Source organism: Sceloporus occidentalis, unplaced genomic scaffold (assembly GCF_023333645.1).
Source record: "Sceloporus occidentalis isolate IW3139 unplaced genomic scaffold, rSceOcc1.0.p SCAF_281, whole genome shotgun sequence".
Taxonomy (NCBI): domain Eukaryota; kingdom Metazoa; phylum Chordata; class Lepidosauria; order Squamata; family Phrynosomatidae; genus Sceloporus; species Sceloporus occidentalis.
This window is the reverse complement of record NW_028317261.1, coordinates 285,128-310,712: the sequence shown is the minus strand read 5'-3', so window position 1 is coordinate 310,712 and position 25,585 is coordinate 285,128. Positions and strand designations below refer to the sequence as shown.

At 43.1% G+C, this 25,585-nt stretch overlaps 1 protein-coding gene across 1 annotated transcript in view; it reads right to left on the bottom strand.

The window, feature by feature from the left end:
* Positions 1-3,195: 3,195 nt before the first annotated feature.
* Positions 3,196-25,585, bottom strand: part of LOC149275543 (zinc finger protein 557-like) — a 60,873-nt gene continuing 38,483 nt past the window's right edge. The window contains exon 5 of the mRNA XM_089504610.1: positions 3,196-3,287. Within this exon, the coding sequence (XP_089360736.1) occupies positions 3,196-3,287 (92 nt within the window). The remainder of the gene's footprint in view (positions 3,288-25,585) is intronic.

Genomic DNA, 25,585 nt, shown 5'->3' with positions numbered 1-25,585 from the left:
CCTGAATCGCTCTCTGGATGAGGGATATTTTCTATTGCAGATCAGATGTCGCAGTGTTCTTCACAGAAGAGGAGGAAAGGCCATGCTTGAGTCTGAAGCAGAAATTTCTATACAGGATTTGGAAACCATGAAGCCCTATGAGGAAGGACTTAGGGAACTAGAGATGTTTAGCCTGGAGAAGAGAAGGTTAAGAGGTGGTATGATAGCCCTGTTTAAATATTAGAAGGAATGTCATATTGAGAAGGGAGCAAGCTTATTTTCTGCTGCTCCAGAGACTAGGATGCAGAACAATGGATGCAAAGTGCAGGAAAAGAGATTCCACTTCAACATTAGGAGGGACTTCCTGACAGAAAGGGCTGTTTAACAGTGGAACAAACTCCCTCTGAGATTTTGGTGGAGTCTCCTTCCTTAGAGGTCTTTAAGCAGAGGTTGGATGGCCATCTGTCAGGGATGCTTTGATTGAGAGTTCCTGCATGGCAGAATGGGGTTGGACTGGATGGTCCTTGTGGTCTCTTCCAACTCTATGAATTCATTTTGGTTGCATCTACACTGCAGAAATAGTCCACCTTTAACTGCCATGGCTCTTGGTGATATGGAATTCTGGGAGTTGTAGTTGTGTGACTGTACAGAGGCATTCCAGGGGGGGAAATCAATGTGTGCTCAATAGACTATAGCAGTGTTTCCTAAACTTGTTCCCAGGATTACAGCTCCGCCGTTTACTGACCAGTAAAGTCCAAACCACTTGGAAGACCAGAGTTTGTGAAACACTGTTCACTATAGCAAAGCCTTTGACTGCATAGATCATGAAAGGCTATGGAAAGCCCTTAAAGCCATGGGAGTGCCAACATATCTGATAGCCCTGATGAGGAATCTGTACTCAGGACAAGAGGCTTCTGTCAGAACAGAACATGGAGAAACAGAATAGTTCTCAGTTGGCAAAAGGCTGCATCTTATCACCCCAACTGTTCACTTTACATGCAGAAAATAAATGAAGAGCTGGTTTGAAAAGGAGGAGGGAAGATAAGAGGAAGGAACATCAGTAGTCTTAAGATACATGGACTATACGATACTACTATCGGAAAACACCATGGACTTGGAACAATTACTAAGGAAGGTCAAGGAAGAAATTGCAAAGGCAGGCTTGTTACTGAACATAAAGAAAACAAAAACAAAAATCCAACCTAGATAATGAGGAAGTTAAAAGTTTTCTTGTATCTTGGAGCAAACATTGATCAGAATGGGAAACTGCAGTCAAGAAATCGAAACAAGACTATGAATGGGAAGGGTAGCCGTGAAGGGACTGGACAAGGTCCTAAGGTCTAAAGATATACAACTGAGCACTAATGTCCAGTCCATTGTGTCCCCTGTTGCCATGTACGGCTGTGAGAGCTGGGCAGTAATGGAAGTGGATAAGAAGAACATCAATTCATTTGAAATCTGGTGCTGGAGAAGAGGGCTGAGGATACCGCAGACAGTCAAAAAGACAAACAAATGGGTCTGAGAACAGACCAAGCCTGAAATCTCCCCGGAAGCCAAAATGACTAAACTGAGTCTGTTGTATTTTGGCCACATCATGAGGAGGCATGAATAATTAAGAAGGAGAATAATGCTAGGAAAGGTAGAAGGGAGTAGAAAGAGAGGAAGGCCGCATGCCAAATGGCTAGACATAATTCGGGAGGTTACGGGGCTGAATCAAGGGAACCTGAGCAGAGCAATGGAGGATAGAGGGCTTTGGAGGTGTCTCATCCACACCGTTGCTGTGAGTCGAAGGCAGCTAATAACAACAAAGCAAGTAAAGACTTAAGGGTTTTATTTCAGCTTCTGTGGGTTGTGATTCCTTTCGGCTGCATCTGCACTTCAGAAATGATCTAACCTGATACCACTTTAACTGCCCTGGCTCAATGCTATGGGGTTATGGGAATTCTAGTTTGGTGAGTTTTGTGTTAGCCTTCTCTGTCAGAGAGCTCTGGTGCCACAAGAAACTACGGCGGGTTATAGACCGCCCATTTGGGGCGGTCTGGACCCACCCCTTTCCCCGGAGTATCGGGGCTTCAGCGGCTACACCGGCAACCGCTGAGGCCCCGATCCGCCGCTTTTCAGGCTGCGGGGAAGCAGCAAAAAGCCGCTTCCCCGCAGCCTGAAAAGGGGTGTCCTTGGGGCTTCAAGCCTCAAGGACACCCCGCGGTGGCGGGGAGGGGGAGAAAGGGGCTGCTTGGCCCCTTTCTCTCTTGCTTCGCTGGGCGCAGCCATCTGAAGGCTGCGCCCAGCGAAGCAAAGCGGCACCACAGACCGGAAAGGGCGCCCTAGGCGCCCTGCCGCGGATTGAGGACGTCACGTCCACGCCGCCCCATCTAGAGGCGGTGCGGCCGTGATGTCCTCACAGCGGCGGCCATATGGAAGGGCCGCCCGCCGTTTAGTGCGTGACGAGCACGCACTAGGGTTAGGGCGGTGCAGAAGCACCGCCCTTTTGTAACCCTAGCGCGTGCTCGTTACACACTAAAGTGCCGGTGTGTAACCGGCCTACAGTTCCCAGGATTCCATAGCATTGAGCCATGGTAGTCGAAGTGGTGCCAAACTGGATTATTTCTGCAGTGCAGATACAGCTTTTCTCAAATGCTTGGGGTACAGTATTGTAAGATCATATGCACATACGCACACACACACACATTCATATAGACATATACATACACACATACACACACACACACACACACACACACACACAATTAAATGATTGTGGATTGAGATCAGAATGGAAAAAATATGGAGGCAATAGCTATTATAATACTATTATAGGTGATATATAAGAGCTCCCTTAATTGTCCTAATCCTAAATGGTCTTTCGAAGTCGAGTTTGCCCCTATTCTTCCTCTCTGATGCTGTTTTTAAATTAAACATGTTGAACTTGTAAGATGCCTGAGTGGCTGCTAGGAAATCAAAATGGTGACATTGTAAGAGAAATTTATTTTGTAGGATCCAGTTAAGGATCCTATTGATTCCTTCAGGGACACATCTGTGGTCCAATCCTATGGTTTATTTTCCTTCTCCAAGATTAGTACACATAGAATTATAGGCCCCAAATGCATCATTTAATGATTCCTTTTGAAGTGAATGAAATGGAAACATACTAAACTATGGCTATATTATGGCCATTTCCCATTCTATTTTTCTATCATCAGTACATGAGGAAGAGGCTTAGGGGTCCATGTTGGGAGTGATGAAAGTGATGCTCTCCTTAATGCCATCCATTGCCCTTTCACTCAAGGATTTCCAAGATGTGTCTGTATCTGGGAAGACACAGCAGCTGCACAAGAGTTATGGGAATTCGCTTGCAGTGTAGGTGTATTTGGCCTAAAAACTCTAAAGGCACCAATGCCCATTTGATCTTAGAAGCTAAGCAGAGTCAGCCCTGGATAGTAATGGAGTGGGAGACTGCCAACCAAGGACAGGTGCTGTAGGCTATATTTTAGAGGAAGGGATTAGCAAAACCATGGCTGAGTCTTTCCTTGCCTATGAAGACGCATGAAATTCATGGGGTCACCATAAGTTGACAGGCGACTTGGTGCACACACACGCTCACAGACACACCTATTTGGATGTAATTCAGTGAAATTCACCTTCTCCCCCAAATTCTATGCCAATTTAATTCCTTTAAGATACATAGTCCTTCTACACTTTCCCCTTTTCTAGCACAAAAAGATATGAAGGTGCTTTTTAGCTTTATGGAGTAGAGTTGTCCCTCCATGTTTGCAGCTTTGACTTTTGTCCTTCTTTTGACTTTTGCGGATTTGATTATTTGAGGTTTTGATTGATATGTTCTCTCTAGGAATCTCTGGCACAACTCTGCCAGAAATTGGCCATAGGTTTATTCCCTGCTTCTGGTTTTCTCTTTGCTGTTTTTCATCACTGTTTTGTTGAATCATTCTTGTACTGTGTTTTGTATTTCCAGCCAATTCTATTCCATGCAGAGAATTGTGGTCAGTGGGTGACAGCGAATGAATGACTGTATTCTCAGAATAGTCATAAATGGTAGACAGAGAGTGATTTTCCACCCCCATCCCCTGGTGCTTGCTTTTAAAGTATTTGGTGGGATGTAGCTGTTCGTGTGTCAGTCGTCTGCTGGACATTGCCCATGTCATCAGTGGTCACCAATGATTTCCCTCTAAAGTTTGTGATATCTTCAGTACCCTATTTAAATAAACCTGTAACCTCTTTGTTTAAGCATTTTCTTACTGTCCATGTGGGCTAATCTCACTCTGAAAAAGGGGTGTCCCTTCTTCACCTCCAAATCATGGATCTCCTATTCTACAGGTTATAGGTCCTAGTGTTTTTACCATATTGCAAGAAAGGTGCTATATATAGATTTGATCCCCTTCCCTTTCTCCCTCCGCTCTCCAAACCTCCCTCTTTCCCATCTGCACTCCTTTACCATTTCACCTTCATTATCTCTTCCCTGCCTTTCTGTTTTTCACTTTGCCTCCATCTCTCTATCACAGACACACACCCACAGAGTGTGATGCATAAAAGGGACACTTTGAGGCTCATTTCTTGAGAAAGGCAAGACAATCAATATACAAATAATGTGTTAGGAGAGGCAGAACAAGGGTCTGGGACCTGGTTTCTGATATTAGTGAGGGTCAAGTGCCAGGGAGAAGACTTAAAACAACCTTAAGACATCTCTAAGACAGGGATGGACTACTGTTGGGAAGTGGGGTAGTCACATTGGGCCCCAGGGGATCTCAGGGGCAACCCCAAATTGTGTCACCTAAAAATATGGCATAATGTTTTGCCCCTCAATATCCCACAGCATCCCTTTGGGAGAGTGGAGGCCATTTTGCCTCTGTTGGGCCCTCTCTGATCCATTGCAGGGCCAAGGGAGGCCTTTCTCCCACAAAGCCTCTCCAGAGCCTCAAAAAGCTGGAAGAGGGGCCACAAAAGCCAGGAAACTTGCTCAGGAATGGTCTGAGGACCATTTAGGGGCAAAAAGCATTAATCTCCATGGCTCCTTCCCACAAAATTCCAGAATTGGCAGTTTAGGATTGGAGATTTAGGCCACATACATACAGGCCAAAATAAAGCTGCTTCAGGTCACTTTGGAGGTATGCTGTTTAAATGACACACGTGTCCTAAGGGGCTGGAAACCACGCCAAAGCCACGTTCTAATCCTAAGAACTGGAGCATGGCTTTGGCACAGCTTCTGGACTCTTAGGACGCTTGCATCATTTAAACAGCATACCTCCAAAGTGACCTGAAGCAGCTTTATTTTGGCAGTCTGTATGGGGCCGTACAATCCTTACAAAGTGGAGAACAATAGTGCCTCACTAAAACTAGAAATTCCAATATTCCACAGGAAGTTGTTATGACAATTAAATTATGTGTGAAAGGGAACTAGGAATGGTAGTACAGCACAAGTTGAACATATGTCAACAGTGTTATGCAGCAGCTAAAAAGGCCAATGTGATCCTAGGCTGTATCAATAGCAGTATAGTGTCAAGATCAAGGGAAGTAATAGTGCCACTCTATTCTGTTTTGGTCAGGGCTCACTTGCAATAATCCTGTGTCCAGTTCTGGGCACCACAATTCAAACAGATGTTGAGAAGCTGGAGCATGTCCAGAGGAGGGAAACCAAAATGGTGAATGGTCTAGAAACCATGCTCTCTGAGGAATGACTTAGGGAGCTGGGTATGTTTAGCTTTGAGAAGTGAAGGTTAAGAGTGGATATGACAGCCCTGTTCAAATATTTGAAGAGATGTCATATTCTGGATGGAGCAGGCTTGCTTTCTGCTACTCCAGAGAAAAGGACATGGAACAATGGATGCAAGCCAGAGGGACAAGAGATTCCACTTAACCTTTAGGAGGAACTTCCTGAGAGTAAAAGCTCTTCAACAGTGGAATATACACCCTCAGATTTTGGTGGAGTCTCTTTCTTTGGAGGTTTTTAAACCGAGGCTGGATAGCCATCTCTTGGGGATGCTTTGAATGTCTGTTCCTGCATGGCAGAAGATTGAACCGGATGGTCCTTGTGGTCTATTTCAACTATTTGATTCTATAATTCTAAAGTGGAATCATAGCGCTCTGACAGTGAATTATGAAAGGGCGCTCAGTCTTCACAGGAAGGGCAATGGATTCAGGTTCCTTACCCACAGAGGCCACATTTTCATAATTCTCCATCATCACAGAACTGTACATCAGTCTCTGCTTCTTCGTCAACAGTTTCCATTCCTCCTCGGTGAAATATATTGCCACATCCGCAAAAGTCACCTGCAACAGAAAATAGCCCTCATCCAGAAAATGACTAAACAAAAGGGGAGGAAAGCACATGGTGCATTGCAAATATTATTTCAACACTGCAGAAATCAGTCCAGGAAATAAACTTTAAATTCTGCAAGCAAGAAAAAGCTACAGCCTTTGAGATCCAGTTTGTCTTAAATTCTTTCAATATAATATATAATATGATAAACAATAAAAATTAGGCCATTTCTGGAATATTATTGATTGATTAAGATACTGACTATGTCAACATGTATAGTACATTTAGTCACCAATGAATCATTTAGCCATATCTCACCTAATTTCAGAGGCAAATTTCCTTTTTAAAGAACAGTTCTGGGGAGTACTCTGGGCTTCAGGGTCACTGAGCTCACCCTCAATTTAGGTCCAGAGATATTCTTCCATATACCCCAGCATTTCACAGATTGGGAAAGAAAGACTCATGTGGACGAGCAACATCAGAAGGTGGTCCAGATGGCCAAAGTTGTTAATTATAATGATCACACAAGTGAGGAATGGTACAGAAGTTTGTTTTTGCTCTGACTCCTGGCAAGGGAAAGATCCTGCCCCCTTCCCTCCTCCCCTTTCCCCTATTTTGAGTTGATGGGCTGCACACTCTTTTGAACTTGGAACACATTTTGCAGCAACTGAACTGACCTGAGGAGAAGGGGGAAAGTGGGAGGAGGAGAGTGAAATAGGACATTTTCAAAGCCCCCTCAAAAAATGAGGTAATAGAGGATTAACCAGGACTCTCTCTGCCAAACTGGGACAGTATGTTCTCTGCTTGCTTTCATGAGCCGGCCCAGACACAGATGAAACTAACAGTCAGGATGGCAACTTACCAAAGAGTTGTTGTACCTCTGAAGCCTCTTTCTGTTGGAGCCCAGCTCCCTCTGCTTGGCCTTTGTGTTGGCCATCATGTGGGAAGGGAGATCCTGGTGGCCCTGCACTTCGGTCACTTCCAACAAAAGACACTCCAAAGCCGTGTCCAAAGTGTCCAAGATGAAGTTCCTGAGAAAAGAGACAAGGGTTAGGCTTGGTTTGGCTAGAAACCCTGCAGCACTCAAAGTCAAGGTATCATAATGACTTCTCTTTCCCACAAAGGAGGAGCGGGAGGACCTGCTTTATGTCCCAGGTGGAGAAGCTGTAGCTCCTGGGCTGCATAAGAGCTACATTACCTTAGAGATCTGATCTATGGCCTCCCCTCATCATGGCCCCCTCCCCATTTAGACACTGGTCAAAATAATTATTTCATTTTTGTAGATGATACTATTTCTCTAAACTTAACTGCTGTTTTTGTTATGTCAGTCATAGCAGGAGCATGAAGTATGCACTTCCTCCCTCTGCTTGCTAAAGCCACATAGAAATTGAGGCATGTACATTTGGGTGCATTGTTTCTGAATGGATCTATTGTCAAAATGACAATTTCTTCACTTTTCCTTGTATATTTTTAAAAAGATTCACACTGCTGAATATGTTGCACTTATACAACAAAAATCTATAAATGTATAGGTTTATGACTGAACATTGAACCGTGGATTATGCTCATTTGGGGGAAGTGAAGATGTATGTAAACTCATTTTATAAACCAGTGAAACTAATACCTCATAAAACTCTAGCAAACACCACATACACACACAGTCCCCAGACAAAGGACTCAATGGCGCACTGTGTGTCTGGGGTCTGGAAATCTAACTTCCACCTTCTGGGAAGACAGTTCTGCTAGAGACTGCATTTGGGACTTTATTCCTGCAAAGCATGGGCTCAGTCTCTCAGCTGCAACCCTTCCATACAATCCTGGACTGAAACATTTAAACAAAGGTCCTCTTCCAGCTCCAGGAATAAAAGCCTACCTTCAATACAAAGACCCTGATTCCTGCAGCTCTAGAAAGGGCTCTTCTGCAGTCCTTTATGGCTGGAGCTTCCCTGGGTCAGAGTCCGTCCCCTCAGCCGTAGAGAAGGGTTGCTCTGAGTGTGAAGGAGGAGGAGGTCCAAGGGCTGAGGGAGGGAAGGCAATGGGGAAAGGTCAGTGCCAATGGCCATGGAGGGAAGAAGGTGACAATGCATAGGAAACTCCTCTGAGTCCCAGGCATTCTAGGAATGAGTGACAGAAGTGAGTCCAGGGGGCTGAGGGGCTCTCCTTTCCCAAAGGGGGAGGCAAGGACCGGTGAGACCCTCCCCAGCTAGGGCCCAAAGGAGGGTCTCTTCCCACCTCCCTCTCCTAGCCCCCAAAGCCCAGCCTCCCCACTGGCCCTGGGTCCCAGCCTCCCCTTCCTCAGACACCACAGGCCCCTTCCTTCTTTCCTTCCTCCCCCCCAAAATGGAGAGTCAGAGGCACAAAGGGACACACTTCCTTCCTTTTGGCCCAAGGAGCCTGGCCTCCTTCTGACTCTGGAGCCTCAGGAGAGAAAGAAAAGCCTCTGTTCAACTGAGGCCTCAGAGAAGGTTCCAGAACATTATTCCCCACAGTCACAAGCAGCACAAAACGGCCACCGGAACACAAAAGCACTGCCAGAACACAAAATGGCTGCCAGAACACAAAAGCGCTGCCTCTGCCTCAACGCTTGGCAGTTGGCAGTTTGAGGCCTTCAGGGGAGAGAGAGAGAGACTGAGGGGAAGAGTGGAAGGGGGTCCTGGAGGGAGGGGGCCTTGGGAGATATAGGGCCTTCCTGAGATATTCGGGGTTCGCTTCCTAACAAAGGGGTTTCTGGCCTCAAAAAGGATTTGGGGCAAACTGGATCTGAAAGGCAGTAGTAGCCTTTTCTCTTGCCAATGGGATTTACAGTGTATTTCCTGGACTTGATCTCCCAGCATCCACAGGGCCAGAAAGAGGAGGGGTCCTGCCCTGCAGTAAGGCCCCTCCAGTCCCTCTGAAACAAAGACTTCAACTCCCACGCCTTCTTTCTTTCTTTCTTTCTTTCTTTCTTTCTTTCTTTCTCCCTAGCTGCCTTGTGTTAGTGGTGTTACTTCTCGTTTGTCATTGTGTGCTTTCAAATTGTTTCTGACTTATGACAATCGTAAGAAAAGACCTTTGCAGGCTTTTCTTGGCAAGATTTGTCCAGAAGTGGTTTTGCAAGTGCCTCCCTCTGAGGCTGAGAGATTGTGACTTGCCTAAGGTCACTCAGTGCATTTCCATGGCCAAGAGAGCATTTGAACCCTGGGCTCCAGGGTCATAGTCCAGTGCTACATCCACTAAACCACGCTGTCTCTTTCTTGAGTCTTTGTTGTTTCTTGTGGAGTGGCTCCAAGTCATTGTTGACTTCTGGGGAGCCTCTTCTGGGGTTTCCTTGGCAAGAGTTGTTCAGAGGAGGTTTGCCATTGCCTTCCCTGAGGCTGAGAGAGTGTGACGTCTTGTCCAAGGGACCCAGCTGGTTTCATGGAGGAGTGGGGCACTGGTCCCTAGCCTCCAGAGTTGTAACCCAACACTCAAACCACTGCACCACACTGCCTCCCATTCCCATGTACAACTTGTGAAATAACTGCAGACATTTTCTGTTCTTCATGTGTGTCTTCAAGTTGTTTCCAACTTACGGCGACCCTAAGGCAACCTTATCATGGGGTTTCCTTGGTAGGTTTCTTCAGAGAGGGATTGCCATTGCCATCCTCTGAGGCTGAGAGAGTGTGACTTGACAAGGTTCACCTAAGTCCAAAACACACTGCAGGAATAATCCAATCTGATACCATTTTAACTGCCCTGGCTCAGTGTTCAGGAATTCTGGGAAATGTAGTTTTGTGAGACATTGAGCCTTCTCTGTCAGAGAGCTCTGGTGCCACAATAAACTCCAATTCCCAGGATTCCATGGCACTGGGACAGGGCAGTTAAAGCACTCTCAAACTGGACTATTGCTGCCGTGTCTTTTGGACCTTACCTGGCCGCAAACTGTCCATAGCCTGCAATGCATCTCCTAATTCTGTTGGCAGTCCCTCCCTCCCAACACTTTCTCATTTCCCCCCAAAACCAGCACAAAGCTGGCAGATGGAAAGAGGTTTTAAAGCAGAATTTAAATCTGCCATATTTGCTTTTAAAAGACTAAATGTCCCAAATGCTATTATCAGTTTTGTAGCTATTATTACAGAAAGACGTAGAGTGCAAACTCCTCAAGGACCTTTATTTTCTGGAGATGGCTTTTCCAACTGACTCACTGTGATGATCTCCGGTGGTCCAAGCAGCCAAACCGCGGCCCTGTAATAATAATAATAATAATAATAATAATAATAATAATGATAATAATAATAATGTTTTATACCCCTCTCTTCAGCCAAAAGGCTATCAGAGTGGCTTGCTTACAAATTGTTAATTAGACATTTAGACATTATGGCTCTTAGCCCAGCAGACCCTTAACTTCCTGAAATCATGCTGCCATCATCCAGTGAAATATAAAAGGGTTTCCCTTAACCTACACTGGGACCAGTTAAGGAACCTTATTTCTACTTCTTTACTGATCTTCCCAAGTATCAACCGAGCCAAAACACGTGTAAAAGGAGCGTCGGGTGGTAGATACTGCAAGGAGGTATTTACTATTAATAACAAAATATAACTGAAATATAAGTCATACAAGATATTAAGAATCTTGCAAGTATAATATTTGTAAGTATATAATATTCAATTCCTACAAGCTATTAAAATAAATAAACCTAAGCATCCAATTCTGAAACTAACTTCCAAGATCCGCTCTTTAACTCTCTCTCTCTCTATCTCCAACCGACACAATTCCCCCAACTGTCTCTTGGTCTCTCAGGCCTTATATCTCCTTCTCACGGAAGCTTCCAGAAGAACCTTCATCTTGCTCTCTGATTGGTCAAGAGAGCCTTCCGTAGCAGTGATGTCATTCTGCATTTGCATAAACCTCCCTTTTCTGCCTGAAGGAGACCTCCATTGAATGGAGCCCAGTCATTACACTTTCCCAAGGCAAGGCTTGAACCTATTTCCCAATGTTGTTCTTGGGGTCTGCCTTCCAGTTGTTTCCAGGTCTTATGGTGACCTTATGGGAGTCTCTGAAGGGGTTTTCTTGGCAGGTTCCTTCAGAGTGGGTTTCCCATGGCCATCCTCTGAGGCTGAGAGAGTGTGACTTATTATTATTGTTGTTGTTGTTGTTGTTGTTTATTTCTATAGCGCTGTAAATGTACACAGTGCTGTACATACAAATGGTCAAGTCAATAAAAATAAAACCCGCCAATCTACAAAATATGTATAAAACTATAGGCAATAATATAAAATAGAATTGGTTAAAATAAGAAAGCAACAATTAGAAACATCAACATCAACATGAGAGATGTTTTCGCCATGCTTCTGGGAAGCGAGCGGAGGACACTTCATCTTATGGCATTATATTTACCCAGGGGTCCAACAAAACATGGCGGATATGCCCCTCACATCCCAAGATCATGAAAAGACCCCAGACATTTTTGACCGCTGTGGGTTACAGAGAAGTGCCTGATGCATGGAGCCGTGGGTCATGATTTGCCCACCACATTGTAACCTGAAAGGGAAGCCCAGGTGGGATGGGGAGAATCTTTTAAGGCATGTATTATTTAAACATGAGCTGCTTTGGATTCTTTCAAATGTGTATTTTTATTTCTTGCAACATAGTAGGGCCCAGGGCAGTTCACCAATGCTCCCAGAAAGAGATTTTGGAGAGGACTATTTTGGGTTCTTGGTGGGAAGAAGCCATTGTATTCCATGGGCACAAAAGGAAGGTCCCAGAAGGTCCAATGCTTCAGACAGCGACTCCTCCCCAACCGCAGAGGCCTTGCTCCTAGGTCTCTGGCCTCTCAGCCTGGAGAGACACAGCTTCTTTCCCAGGGAGCTCTCCATTCGGCCTCCCTCTCTCCTCTCCCAAAATGGAGGACAAAAGAAGGTTCTGGCTACTAGGGTTGTCATGACTCTCTTCCACAAAACTCCAGACGCAAGTCTACAAAAGCATATGCTACAACTTTTTTCACTCAGTCTCAAAGGTGCTACAAGATCCCTTAGGATACTGATATTCCTGAATAACATGGCTTATGGTTCAATCTGCAGAATTCATGCAGTTTGACATCGCTTTAACTGCCATTTCTTAATGCTATGGGATTCTGGGATTTGTAGTCTCTTTTCACCTGGCTGTTAAAGCAGCGTTGAAATGCATGATTTCTGTAATGCAAATTAAACTTCTGTCTCTGAATCCTAGCCCCTTGGAAGAGACCTTAGCAAAGGTGAGTCCCCCTTGACTTCTATGGGGCAGAGAGGGAGGGAGGGAGAAAAGCCCCAAACAGCCATGAGACGAAGAGGGATTCCTACTCTAGGGATCATATCTAGAGGTTGCCATGCTGGCCGGACCATACAGCAAACCACAATAACAGCCACAACCCACAAAACAGGGATACCTTTAGTGGCCAACCAAAATGCACAAAATAGATAAAACAAGCTTTTGAAGCTCAACTGGGTTCTTCATTGGAAAAAAGTGTTAAACATCAAACAGGAGAAAGGTATCACCGTTTTGTGGATTTCTGAGGTTATTGTTTGCAGTGTGGCAAAAAAAGACCTTATATGGATATGCTTTCTAGATTTCAGGATACTGTATGTTTTTTTAACTTTATTGCTAAAGAAAATACCATATAGGACCAACAACAATAACATAGATACAATTAAAAGACTTGACAAATACAAATAATCACAAGTGTTTTGTCCCAAGAGCGATGCTATGGACTTTGGGTGTAGTAAGGCCTCTGGCTCTTGGGATCACAGCCAGAGCAAAAGACTTGTCCACAAATTTCTTAAGTTTTTAAAAGCTTTACTGGATATAACACAAATAACACAAAACTGATTTCTTCTTTTTCTTACTATAGTCCTTTCTAAATACCTTGCTCTCTTCTTGATGTATTCTATCTTTCTTTGAGGACTATCTTTCTTCCTTTGTGGACTTATCTTTTTGTCAAAGGAAAATACTCTCTCCAGGTCTGACTTGGCTGAAATCTCACTACACACTGAAACTAACTAGAGGGAGACAGCATAAGACCCTGGGATTTCCCACAACCCTTGTCTTTCTTAAAGCTGTAGACCTGTATTTCCTCTCTTAAACTAATACATAGAAAACCTAATATAATCTTAACTAAATATATGTCTCAAAAACATCAAAGATGCTCTGGAGGCATGACACTCCCCACCAAAACTCTTAATGAGTTTTCCATATAACTTTATATTAATTTTGAATACTAACACAGGTATGCTTTACATTTCAATAAACACATATGAAAGTCCAAGTCTCTAAATAACATGGTCATTGCAAAGAAAGACCAGGTCTGATATTGGTCTATCAAATGTCTTTCTGCCTGTTTCATTGGCTGTTTTAACTTTAACTTTGCGAACTTTTCCATCGTCGCTTGGGATTGCTTTCTCGATGACTCCGAGTGGCCAGCTATTCCTTGGAACTTCTTTTTCTTTTAGCAGTACAACGTCTCCAGTTTTTAAATTGGGCTGGGTGTCCAACCATTTTGTCCGCTTTTGTAAGAGTGGTAGGTATTCTTGACGCCATCTTTTCCAGAAAGCATTGGCTAGTACTTGACTCTGCTTCCAATGATTCTTATAAACCCCTTGGAGATCTGATACTCTTGCGGGATCTGTCCATTCTGCAGTTTTGAATGTAAGCAGTGTGGCTGGTGACAGTACAAATGGATTTTCTGCGTCTGTAGACACTGGCACAAGTGGGCGGCTGTTGATGATGGAAGATACTTCTGCCATAAGTGTGACCAATACTTCACGTGTTAGGAAGCTCACCTTTGACAGCAATGAGTTTAAAATTCTTCTAGAAATGCCTATCATACGCTCCCATGCTCCACCCATATGAGAAGCATGTGGAGGATTGAATAACCATACACACTTTTCTTTTTTCAGAAATTCTTGTAAATCTGGATCAGTAACAGTCTTTGCTGGCCATTTCAATTCTTTACAAGCACCTTGAAAATTAGTTCCACGGTCTGAACGGATGATTTTAGCTGGACCTCTTAAAGCAAAAAACCTTCGTAGAGCATTAATGAAAGATGATGTGTCCATAGATTCAATTAATTCAATATGAACTGCCCTAATGGATAGGCATGTAAATATTACTGCCTACCTCTGGTTTTATGAGTAGAAATTGTCCATGGACCAAAAACATCTATGCCTATGTTAGTGAATGGCGGCCCCATATTTAACCTATCCTGAGGCAAGTCAGCCATTTTCTGATGACTGCACTTTCCTCTCTGTTTTTTGCAAGTCACACAATGCCGTATAACTTTGTTGACTAACCTTTTTAAACCGACTATCCAGAAACCGGCTTCTTGCACCGCTCCTTCTGTGAAATGTCTGCCTTGATGTTGTTTTCTTTTGTGATAATGCTGAACAAGTAGAATTGACACATGATGCTTAGCAGGAAGTATGATGGGATACTTCTCAGGATTTTCTATTTCAGCTTTAGACAGTCGGCCCTCTACTCTGAGTAAACTGTTGTCTTTAAAGGTAGGACTTAAAGATCGTATAGAACTGGTTTTAGGCATTGGTCTTCCTTGTTTTGCGTAAGTTATTTCTTCCTGGTAGTTTTCGGCTTGTACAGTCTGGAAAACTATTAACCCTGCCTTCTCTCTGTCTTCAACAGATTTAGCTTCCTTATCACAAAAACATAGGAAATGAATAAGTCTTGCTAGACCTGTGATCAGATGGGTCCATGATGAAAATCTAGAGAATCGATGCGAACCCAGTGTCTTCGCCTTGGGGATGTTTGATGCCAAGACTGTTATAGAGGGTCTAACTTCTTTATCTGTTTCTGGATCTTGCAACTCATAAGTTTCTGTTGTGGAACTTATATAGTCTGGGTCTAGCAAAAATGAAGGACCGTGTAGCCAGGTTGAATCTTTAAGTTTGCCTGCTGGAATGGCTCTGGATCCCTGGTCAGCAGGATTGAGGTCTGTGGGTATATATCTCCACTGTTCAGGGTTAGAATATTTTCTTATACGCTCTACCCTGTTGCTGACATATATGTGGAACCGGCGATGCTCATTGTGGATGTAGCCTAAAACTACTTTGCTGTCTGTATGGAAAATAGTTTGATGAATTTCTAAATCAAGTTTCCTTTGAATTAGTTCGTAGATTTGGACTGATAAGACAGCTGCGCAAAGCTCTAGCCGAGGTATAGTATGTCCTTTGGTTGGTGCTAATTTTGATTTTCCTAATAGGAAACCCAGGTGGACTTCTCTGTCTTCAGTTATTCTCAAATAGGCCACTGCAGCTATGGCTTTAGTGGATGCATCAGAGAAAATATGTAGCTCTTGTAAAAGATCTAAAAGGTCCCACAACTTCTTGCTGTCTCTCATTGTGAGCTGAGGGAAGTCCTTTAATCTACATAAAAGAGAGGTCTCAATCTGAGCTGCACTTCCATATCTCTGGTCCAATCTGTCCCATGCAGCTTGTAAGGCTGTCGAAGGGTCTGCTATGTGATTATAAAATCTTCGCAATGGTCTTAGCAGAAAGATCTTTAAAAATCCTACAAAATATCATAAACGGAGACCAAATGGGCTTCCTCCCAAAAAGGCACCTTAGAAACAACATGAGGAATTTACTAGATATTATAGACTTCTATGAGAAGAAAATAGATTAAAAAGCAGCTATGATTTTTCTTGAGGCCGAAAAGGCGTTCGATGAAGTTAATTGGAACTTCATGCTGGAAACCTTAAGAAAAATGGTTCTAGGAGATAACTTTATCATCTGGATAGATGCAGTCTATAGAAAACAAGTAGCGAGACTTATTATTAATGGGGGAAAGCGAAGGCGTTACCTGTAATGAGAGATACCCCTCTCACCTTTCTTATTTATAGCCCCTTTAGAGACTCTGAGTCCTAGCATTAAAGAAGATAAGAAGACCAAAGGCCTGGAAATAAAACAGGAAGAGCACAAACTTAAACTATACGCGGACGACGTGGTGATATACTTATCTGACCCAATAGAAAGTGTTAATCCCCTGCTTTATAAATTAAAGGAATATGGACAGCATTCAGGTTTCCGGATTAACAGGGATAAGACAAACATTTTACCAATTAATTTAACAAAAGAACGATCAGGAAAATCTACAAGAGGTGACTGGCTTTAAAGTAGAAAATAGGGTCAAATATCTAGGTGTTGAGTTCACCTCTAAAAACCGAGACCTCTTTAAAAACAACTATAAGAAAATACGGGTTGATATCAAATAAGGTCTCAATAGATGGGCTAAACTCAACCTGTCCCTCTTGGGTAGGATCGCGGCAGTTAAAATAAATGTACTGCCTAAATTACTATGTTCATTTCAGACTATACCTATCCTTCTTAATGACAAACCATTTTTAGAACGGCAGAAGGACCTGCAGAAATCCATTTGGGCAGGAAAAGACCTAGAATCAGATTTAAATCTCTAATAGATGATAACACGCAAAGAGGAGGTTTGGGTTTGCCATCGTTACAAATCTACAATGGCTTAGGGAATGGATTACTCTAAAAACAGAAAACCTTTACAATTAGAAGGAATGGATGATTGCTTTGGTTGGCATGCATATATGTTTTACAACGAGGTGAAAGCCAACAAAGAATTTCTAAACCATTTTGTCAGAAGAACATTGTTTAGGGTCTGGCAGAAATGTAAAAACCATATTAATAGGAAGATCCCATTATGGGTCTTTACCAATGAGGCGTTTTATCAAAGAGAAGAGGCTGTGAAAGGAAGATGGGTAACGTATAAGGTATTACTAAGAGAAGAGGAATGAGGTGACCTTATTATGAAATCCCCTAACGATGGGTATCACAAGGTCTCAGGTATCAGCGGCATATTTATAGACAACCTTCTGAAAAGTTAAGTTTAGAGAAGAAGACAGAAGGCCTATCTGGGTTAGAATCAGAAACAGAATCAGAAAAGATATTACTGGGAAATGGAGATAAGATTATTTCCAAGTTATATAAAGAACTACTTAAATTAGACACAAAATCAGAGACTGTTAAAGACTGTATGGCAAAATGGGCGAAGGACTGCGGGGAAAACATTTTACTAGAGGAATGGGAGGGAAATTGGCCAAAAAGGCTCAAACATAGGTTCCCTATGGATCTGAAGGAACAATATTTTAAGATGAGTTCAGGTGGTACCTGACCCCCATCAGAACAGCCCATATGTATAAGGACACAAGCGACAGATGCTGGAAATGTGGGGAAGGAAGAGGCTCCATGAGACACATCTGGTGGAACGGCTGGAAGGCCACACAATTCTGGGGGAAATACAGGCAGCTATGTCAGAGATCCTTCAAATAAAAACACTGAAACATCCTAAGATAGTCCTACTTGGAATACTTAGTAAAGAAATGAATTTGGAAGGATTTTGTTTTATTGGATCTCTGCTGCCAGACTGGTATACGCGAGAAGATGGAAAGAGTAGACATACCAGGTATTTCAGATTGGGAAGAGAAACCTTACAATTGAATGGAGAATGATAAACTTACTTGTCTGATCAGATCTGGTTCACTAGATAAATTCAGGGAGGATTGGTATCCGGTGCAGGCTTATTTGGAACAACAAACTTGTGAAAGGAACTAGAGAAAATACTACGCAGTTACTGGTCAAGTGAGTAAATAGACGAGGGACTTAAGATTACAGAGATAACTGATAAGCATTAAAGTTATCTGCATAGATATAAGAGGATACTGTTGAAAGCATTAGGCGTTTATTTATTTTTTAAATTTTGTTTTATTTTTTTTATACTTAAGAATACTTATGATCTCAAAATAATGAAGAGGGCAGGACAACGGCTAGAATGCCGCTGGCAGAAATATTGACTAATACCTGATAAAATGCAGCTAAGAAGTCCTTCTGCTCTGCATCTCTTGCAAAGTCATGTCCAGCAGAGCTATTCAGGGTGGAAAGGGACTTGACTCAATGCCCCCCTTTATTAGAACTCTTTATTGGAACCTACAAAATCCTGCTGTGATGCTTTTAATAATCTCTCAGATAAGAGCCGATTTGGATGATGGCCTTATGACAGAGGCGACAGGAGAGGTATCCAGAGCCTCCGCCTATACTGTTCTTCTCTATCAATTTGAGTCAGTTAGTACAGAGGATGTGGACAAGCTCCTTCGGAGTATGAAAAAGACGACTTGCTCTCTCGATCCTTGCCCATCTTGGCTGGCCGTCCAGGGGGGAGATACCATCAAGATGCTGCTAAACATATAACTAATGCATCTTTCAGGGAAGGCTGTCTTCCATCTTGCTTCAAAGAGGCGGTGGTTAAACCACTTCTAAAAAAGCCTCCCCTTGACCCCCTGGACAGAAACAATTACAGGCCAGTTTGGCTCTTACCATTCTTAGGCAAGGTAATCAAGAGGGCAGTTGCCATTCAACTTAAAGCAGTCTTGGAAGTAGGGATGTAAAGAATATTCTCCAAAATTCGAAAATTAGTAGAAATATGTCTAATTCGAAAATTTCAAAAGCATTTTATAGAGAAGAAATTCTGATCACTTCTCGATCATGAGTAAGAATTTTGATTTTTAATCATTTCCAAATGAAGAGAAGAGAAGAAACTTTCAGCTGACAAATTCGACCTACAGGATTTGGGTATTTTGCGTAAGAAAAGCTACCATTCATCCTGGGTTTTACCAGCGGCTATTTCCTTTGTTAGGGTGATTCCCCCCCATCTTTGCTCACTCACAGCTTTACTTTGAAAAACAAAAGAGAACAAAAGGGGAGGCATTTTGTGTGTTGGTGGTAGATAAGACATTCTACCCTTTATGCCATGCTCTTTTTGGATGCATCACACACTCTTATTCGTGGATATTTTGAACTCCCTTTGCCAAATGCAAAATATAAAATATATAAAATGCAAAATAAAAGTAGGTTTGCCTTAGCATCACCTTGAGAGAGCTGGAGAGAGGTTTGTCATGCCTTGCCTCTGAGGCTGAGAGAATGTGCACTCTCCTTGCCAATTATTATTATTATTATTATTATTGCATGACCTTAGCATCACCATGGGAGAAGTGCAGAGTTAGTCATGCCCTGCCTCTGAGGCTGAGAGAGTGTGACCATCACAAAAGAGAAGAAGGGGCAGGGTGGGGTGCAATGGCAGGAATTCTGCCATGATGGATAAAACCTTGCATTCGAAGGGATTCCAAGAGGTCATCCAACCCCCCCCCTTCTACCATGAAGGAATACCTAGGTGTTGGAGTTGAAGCTGAGAGCATGTGACTTGCCCAAGGTCAGCCAGTGAATTTCTATGGTGAACTGGGAGGCTAGAGTCCTGATCCCAGCTCAGCCATGTAAATCCACAGGGTGACATTGGGTAAGTCACACTCTCTCATTCATGGATATTCTGCACTCTTCTTGCCTATTATTATTATTATTATTATTATTGCATGACCTTAGCATCACCATGGGAGAGGTGCAGAGTTGGAGTTGAAGCTGAGAGCATGTGACTTGCCCAAGGTCAGCCAGTGAATTTCTAGGGTGAACTGGGAGAATGAAGATCTACTGAACTTTTCCCCTTCCCCACTGCCATTCCCTTCTCCTTTTGTCTCTTGTCTCTTTAGACTGGAAGCCTGAGGGCAGGGAAATGTCTAACAATTTGTAAGCTGCTCTGATAGCCCTTTGGCTGAAGAGCTGGGCATAAATTATTATTATTATTATTATTATTGTGCTAATCCCAGCTCAGCCAGGTAAATGCAGAGGTTTCCCTGGGTAAGTCATATTGTCTCAGCCTCAGGGACATTCTGAACCATCCTTGCCCAAAAGCAAACCAATCATAGAATAAATAAATAAATAAATAAAATGTAACTTTATTATTTAAAGAGTCTTTCTTGAAATGAAACAAAACCAAAGGCCAGAACCATCAGCATTCATTCATGAAGGAGACAAAAGGAGAAGGGAATGGCAGTGGGGAAGGGGAAAAGTTCAGTAGATCTTCATTCTCCCAGTTCACCATAGAAATTCATTGGCTGATCTTGGGCAAGTCACTTGCTCTCAACTCCAAATCCTAGGTCCCCTCAACTCTACCATTTCTTGTTGGGGCTTCAATCACAGTTTATTTATTGAGACTGGGCTTTTTCCCCCCTTTTGTGTGTGTGCCTTCAGGTTTTTTTAAGCATAGGAATGTTCTTTAAACATCCGCCAAACTTCCTTTTGACATGGCAATTGAGTTTGAAATGCAAAGTAATTAGCGTAATTATTCGAGTTGTCTTTTATTGTCATTCGAGAAATCTGTGAAAAATATTTCGCTAGCTGCTGGAAGGGAGAGAAGAAATCACCTTTTGAAAGGGGGTTTTGTGGAACGAATATTTTTTAAAGAAATTCTCTTCAAGTTCTCAATGAACGAGAAGAAAAACATGGGTTTCTCCAATCCCTACTTGGAAGAAACAGATTTTCTAGATCCATTTCAAACTGGATTTAAGGCAGGTTGTGGAATTGAGACAGCCATGGTCGCCTTAGTCGATGATCTCCATCTGGGCATCAAAAGCTCTTTGAAAAGCGGAAGTGGGACCTGCTGCTGCTCTTGGACCTCTCAGCGGTCTTCAATACCATTGACCACGGTATCCTTCTGGAACGCCTGGGAGAGTTGGGAATTGGGGGCACTGCTTTCCAGTGGCTCTAGACCTACATCTGTCACTTCAGGACAGCTGTTTGTCCAAGTAGGAGCTCAAGTTAAGCATCCCTGAAGGCGCGATTCTGTCCCCAATGCTATTCAACATTTACATGAAGCTGTTAGGTGAGATCATCCGGAGACATGGGGCGGGGAGCAGGGAGACCTTGAAACAGTTGCACATGCGCTGGTCACCTCTCGGCTAGACTTCTGTAACGCACTCTACATGGGGCTACCCTTGTGCCAAGTTTGGAAACTTCAGTTGGTACAGAATATGGCAGACAGGTTGGTTACGGCCACTTCTAGAACTGCCCACGTTAGACCGGTTCTTAAATCTCTCCATTGGCTGCCCATCAATTTCCGGGCAAGATACAAGGTGTTGGTTCAATCTGGAACAACCTGCCGGATGAGATCCGTCCTATTAACACCTTGGAAGTCTTTAAGAAGGCTATTAAGATGGATCTCTTTCCAGACTAGATTAGATCTATTCACTTGCCTCTCCCTCCCCATGACCCTTACCTTTGCCATCGTTAGTGTGATGGAAATTGTTATCTATCGTTCCTGCCCTCCCCTCTCACCTTCAGAAAATGACCCATTTCTTGCCTGAAAAACCTTTTTTATTGTATTGTGTTTGGAATGTTTTAAATTTTATTGCAGTTTAATAGCTTTTTAATGTTTTTATAACTATGAGGAGTTTTGGGAGTTGGGGTTTGTAATAGTATTTCTTAAATTGTATGTTATTTTATTACTGTAATATGCTTTGATCCATTTGAGAAAAGGCAGAATATAAATTATTATTATTATTATTATTATTATTACATCCCTTCAAGGGGGTCCAAGACCATTTCAGTATGCTCCCAGAACCAGGATGGGGGGACAATATTTCTGTGGCTGTGGTTCTCTCTGTTGGTCCTCCTCTGCAGGGTTGTTGTGAAGGAAAAGGTAAGTATGTGAGGGAGGTTGCCCAATCCAGATCCTGTGGGCCTCTAAGCCTAGTTCCCAGGTTTCCAGGGGATTACCAGAGTTTTGAGGTCCTTCCGTCTCCCTCCGCTTGGCTTTGGCCTAGATTTTGGCCCTTCCCTCCCCCTAGGACTCCAGAGGACCCCCCCCCCCGAAAAATGTTGTTTCCAATCCTATTGAACCCTATCCTGTGTGATACTTTCTATTTGGCACAATACTCTTCTCCAAATGAGGCATCAGAAGGGAGGGTCTCTTCTCTGACCCACTATCCAGGAGGGAAGGGGCTCCTCCAAGCCCTTTTTACCTTTGGATTTTGCTGGTCAATGACCGAATAAACTTTATTACATTACATTACCTTTGGATCCCCCTCCCCTCCATGGCCATGCCTCTCTCCAAGGGTCCCCCCTGCCCTCTCTTCTCATAATAACCCCCCAAGTTCCTGGGACCCAAGGAATCCCCCGAGGAGGAGGCAGGGAAGGAAAGAGGGACAGGAGGCCTGGCAGGACCTCTGCCTTACTTTGGGGGGAGAAGAGGGGCTTCCTTTCTTTCTATAAGCCCCCAAAGGCCCCCCAGAAGACTCTCCAGCCATTCCTCTGAATGAACCAGGGCTCTCCCCACTTCCCTCCTTCCCCCAGAACATACTATGATGCCAGCAATGGCTTCGGGGGCTGAGAGTGTGCATACATAGATGCCCCCAAAGACCTCTCCTCAGCATGCGCAGGGATTGCCTGGGCCTAGATGCTGCTGCTGCTGATACTGCTGTTTATTCTGCTGGAAGCCTTTGCAGGAAAGGAAGGTATGTGCCGGGGGTTCAGCAGCCTCACCTTCCTTCCCTCATTTCTTCCTTTAAGGAAACCCCAATGGAGCCCAAGATGAAGAGCTGGACTCAGGAGGGAAAGGCAGGAAAGGAAGGCTCTAGTTTAGAAATAAAGCTCTCTCTGTGTATCCTGTATATTTGTCTGTGTGTGTGTGTGTTTGCCTCTGCTGTTCTTATGGCTGAGGACTGAGGAGAGAAGAAAGGGTCAGTTTTGGGCAAATTCAGAACTTCTGTGCATGAAAGAGTCCAGTGTGTTGAAACAGCAAAGAACTTTATTGAGAACACATAGAAATTCAGTGTTTAAGCCAGAACTGCTCACTCCAATCCAAACAATATATTAAAACCCCCAAACCTTAAATATCACCCTCCTCCAAATATAGCCCCACCTCCAATTCCCACAGTCTATGCTCCACAGGTAACAAGGCCCCTTTGCCATTACCACAAACTAACCCTTTCTGTTAATACCTGCCCCCAACTTTCGTCAGCCAACACCCCACAATTTCCAAAACCTACCATTCCCAAAACTATTCTAACCAGCTGCAACAAATCCCAGTCTCCCATCTACCTAACTTATACCATGACCCACAATCCACAGCCAAATTTACAACACAAAGTAATTATCTACATATACTATCAGCAGTGAAAACCTAAACTTAACAAAATACAACCTTAAAACATAAACAGTCATATGGACAGACAAACTGTATAAGCAAAATCACAAGGGCCTTTTCTTAGCACCACTGGATTGAAAATATAATTTTTGTATTCCTTATTGACAAAAATAATATTAGTTCAGTACTGGGATTTGTGTGGCTTCTCTCATGTGTGGACTGCATTATATGTCAATAGATATGACTTCGTAGAAAAGCATTTCCCACAATGCTGGCATTTGTATGGCTTCTCTCCTTTTTTCTCTCAAATGTCTTGTTTTTACCCTCCTAATAATGGTTTTCCTTTAAAAAAATAAGTCTTTTGTTTTAGTCTCTAATCATTATTTTTGTTGTTCTTGTTTGTTTCTATGTTTGTTTGTTTGTTTCATTCTTAGTAAAATGATTTATTCTGGTCTGTCTCCTTCCTTCTTGCATAAAAATCTATTAATAAGGAAACTGGGGAGACTTTTAAAACCTCCCAAAGGAGCCACTTTTGGCCTTTTTTGGGGGACTAGCCTCCTCTTAGAAGCCAAAGCCCCATGTTTGTGAAGAATAATAATAACACTTATATTAAAAATATCCTCCCCATTTCTGATCCCTTTTAAAACCCATGTTCCCCAGAAAGAGCAGAGCTGTGTAATAAGAAAACCCTCTCAGAAAAGAGACACAAAAGACACACTTCCTTCCTTTTGGCCCAAGGAGCCTGGCCTCCTTCTCTCTCTGGAGCCTCAGAAGAGAAAGAGAAGCCTCTGTTCAACTGAGGCCTCAGAGAAGGTTCTGGAACATTATTCCCCACAGTCACAAGAAGCACAAAATGGCTGCCAGAACTCAAAATTGCCAAGGATGGTGAGAGGGACAGGGATGCCAGCGAATCAGGGCCAGGGATGGTGGGAGCAACAGGTATTCCAGCCAATCAGGGCCTGATTTATACACACACACACACACACACACACACGTGTGCGCACACGTTCAGACAGGTATCTATGGGTATGTAGAGATGTATCTATGGGTATTGTATGCAAGATTTATAGACTTTAAACATTCCCTTTATGTGTGTGTGTCGTGTGTGTGTGTGTGTGTGTAGGCTCTTAAAAGTAAAAGTCTGAGTACACTTAGATAGAGATGCCTCCACACACACATATATATACACATATATCCATATATGTATATGCGCAAACACACATGCCACATCCATCTGTTGTTGTCCATTGTTCTGGTCCGTTGTTCCAGGTGATGCTGGAGAAGAGGCCCTGCCTCCAACGGAACCAGAGGCTGCAGGAGATGACCCAGCCCCCATATTTTAAACCAAACCTTGCGGTTAGCAGTGGCCCAGAACTCCAAAGTCTGTCTCTTATAGTGGAATTGTATTGGGTTAACAAAGGAAGTGTGTCCCCACTGCTTGGTTAGTTCCCTTTCCGCTTTCAGGAATCAGTGCAGAAGCTCCATAAGGTGAAATGAGAGATCACACACCTGTCACCAATCTAGGTGTTCTTCTTTACATCCAGAGTGGTGAGTAAATACAGATTTGGACTATAAAACTTTTAATCAGACACATAAGAGACCAGATCTGGGTTCAAACACTTTGTATGTAACATTTATTCTAACATTAGGGACATTCATTCTAATATATTACATATCAAGAGGCCTCAAATCATGCACACATTCATACAATGCTTATGCACACAAATCTTCCCAGAGGTTGGTCAGTTTCCTGAAGGAGCAATGGGTGCCAGTTCCAGCTGATTTTGGCACACTAGCACCATGGTTTTGAATATTCCTTTATGCTTTTCAATATGTGCATCATTTTTCCTGATGAGTGACTTCTTGTTCCCATTCCGTTCTTCTTCTGGTGCTCTTTACATCAAGTTGTGTTATACACAGTCCATTCTTCTTTTAGTACATTCGTTTTCATGTCTTTGCATTACGGTGTCTTTATCTTTTGCACATTCCTTTTCGACTCAGCAGTTTGAGCTTTTCTTGCTTCTCTGTGCCAGATCCTTCATCTCATACTTCATCTTCTAATTCTGTCACAATAACACATAACACACCTACCCACCTTGCTATGTCTTCCTGTATGGCAGGGGCTTGGACTAGATGGCGCTTGTGGTGCCTTACAGAGCCAGAATCCTATAAATCCATGCTTTGTCATCCTGTGTGTCGGGGGTTGGACTACATGGGTCCTGTGGTCCATTCTTATTCTAGAATTCTATAAAACAACAACAACAACAACAACAACATACAAAAATCAATAATTTTATGAACAGAAAACCCTTACAAACCAAATCAGAAGGGCTTTTATC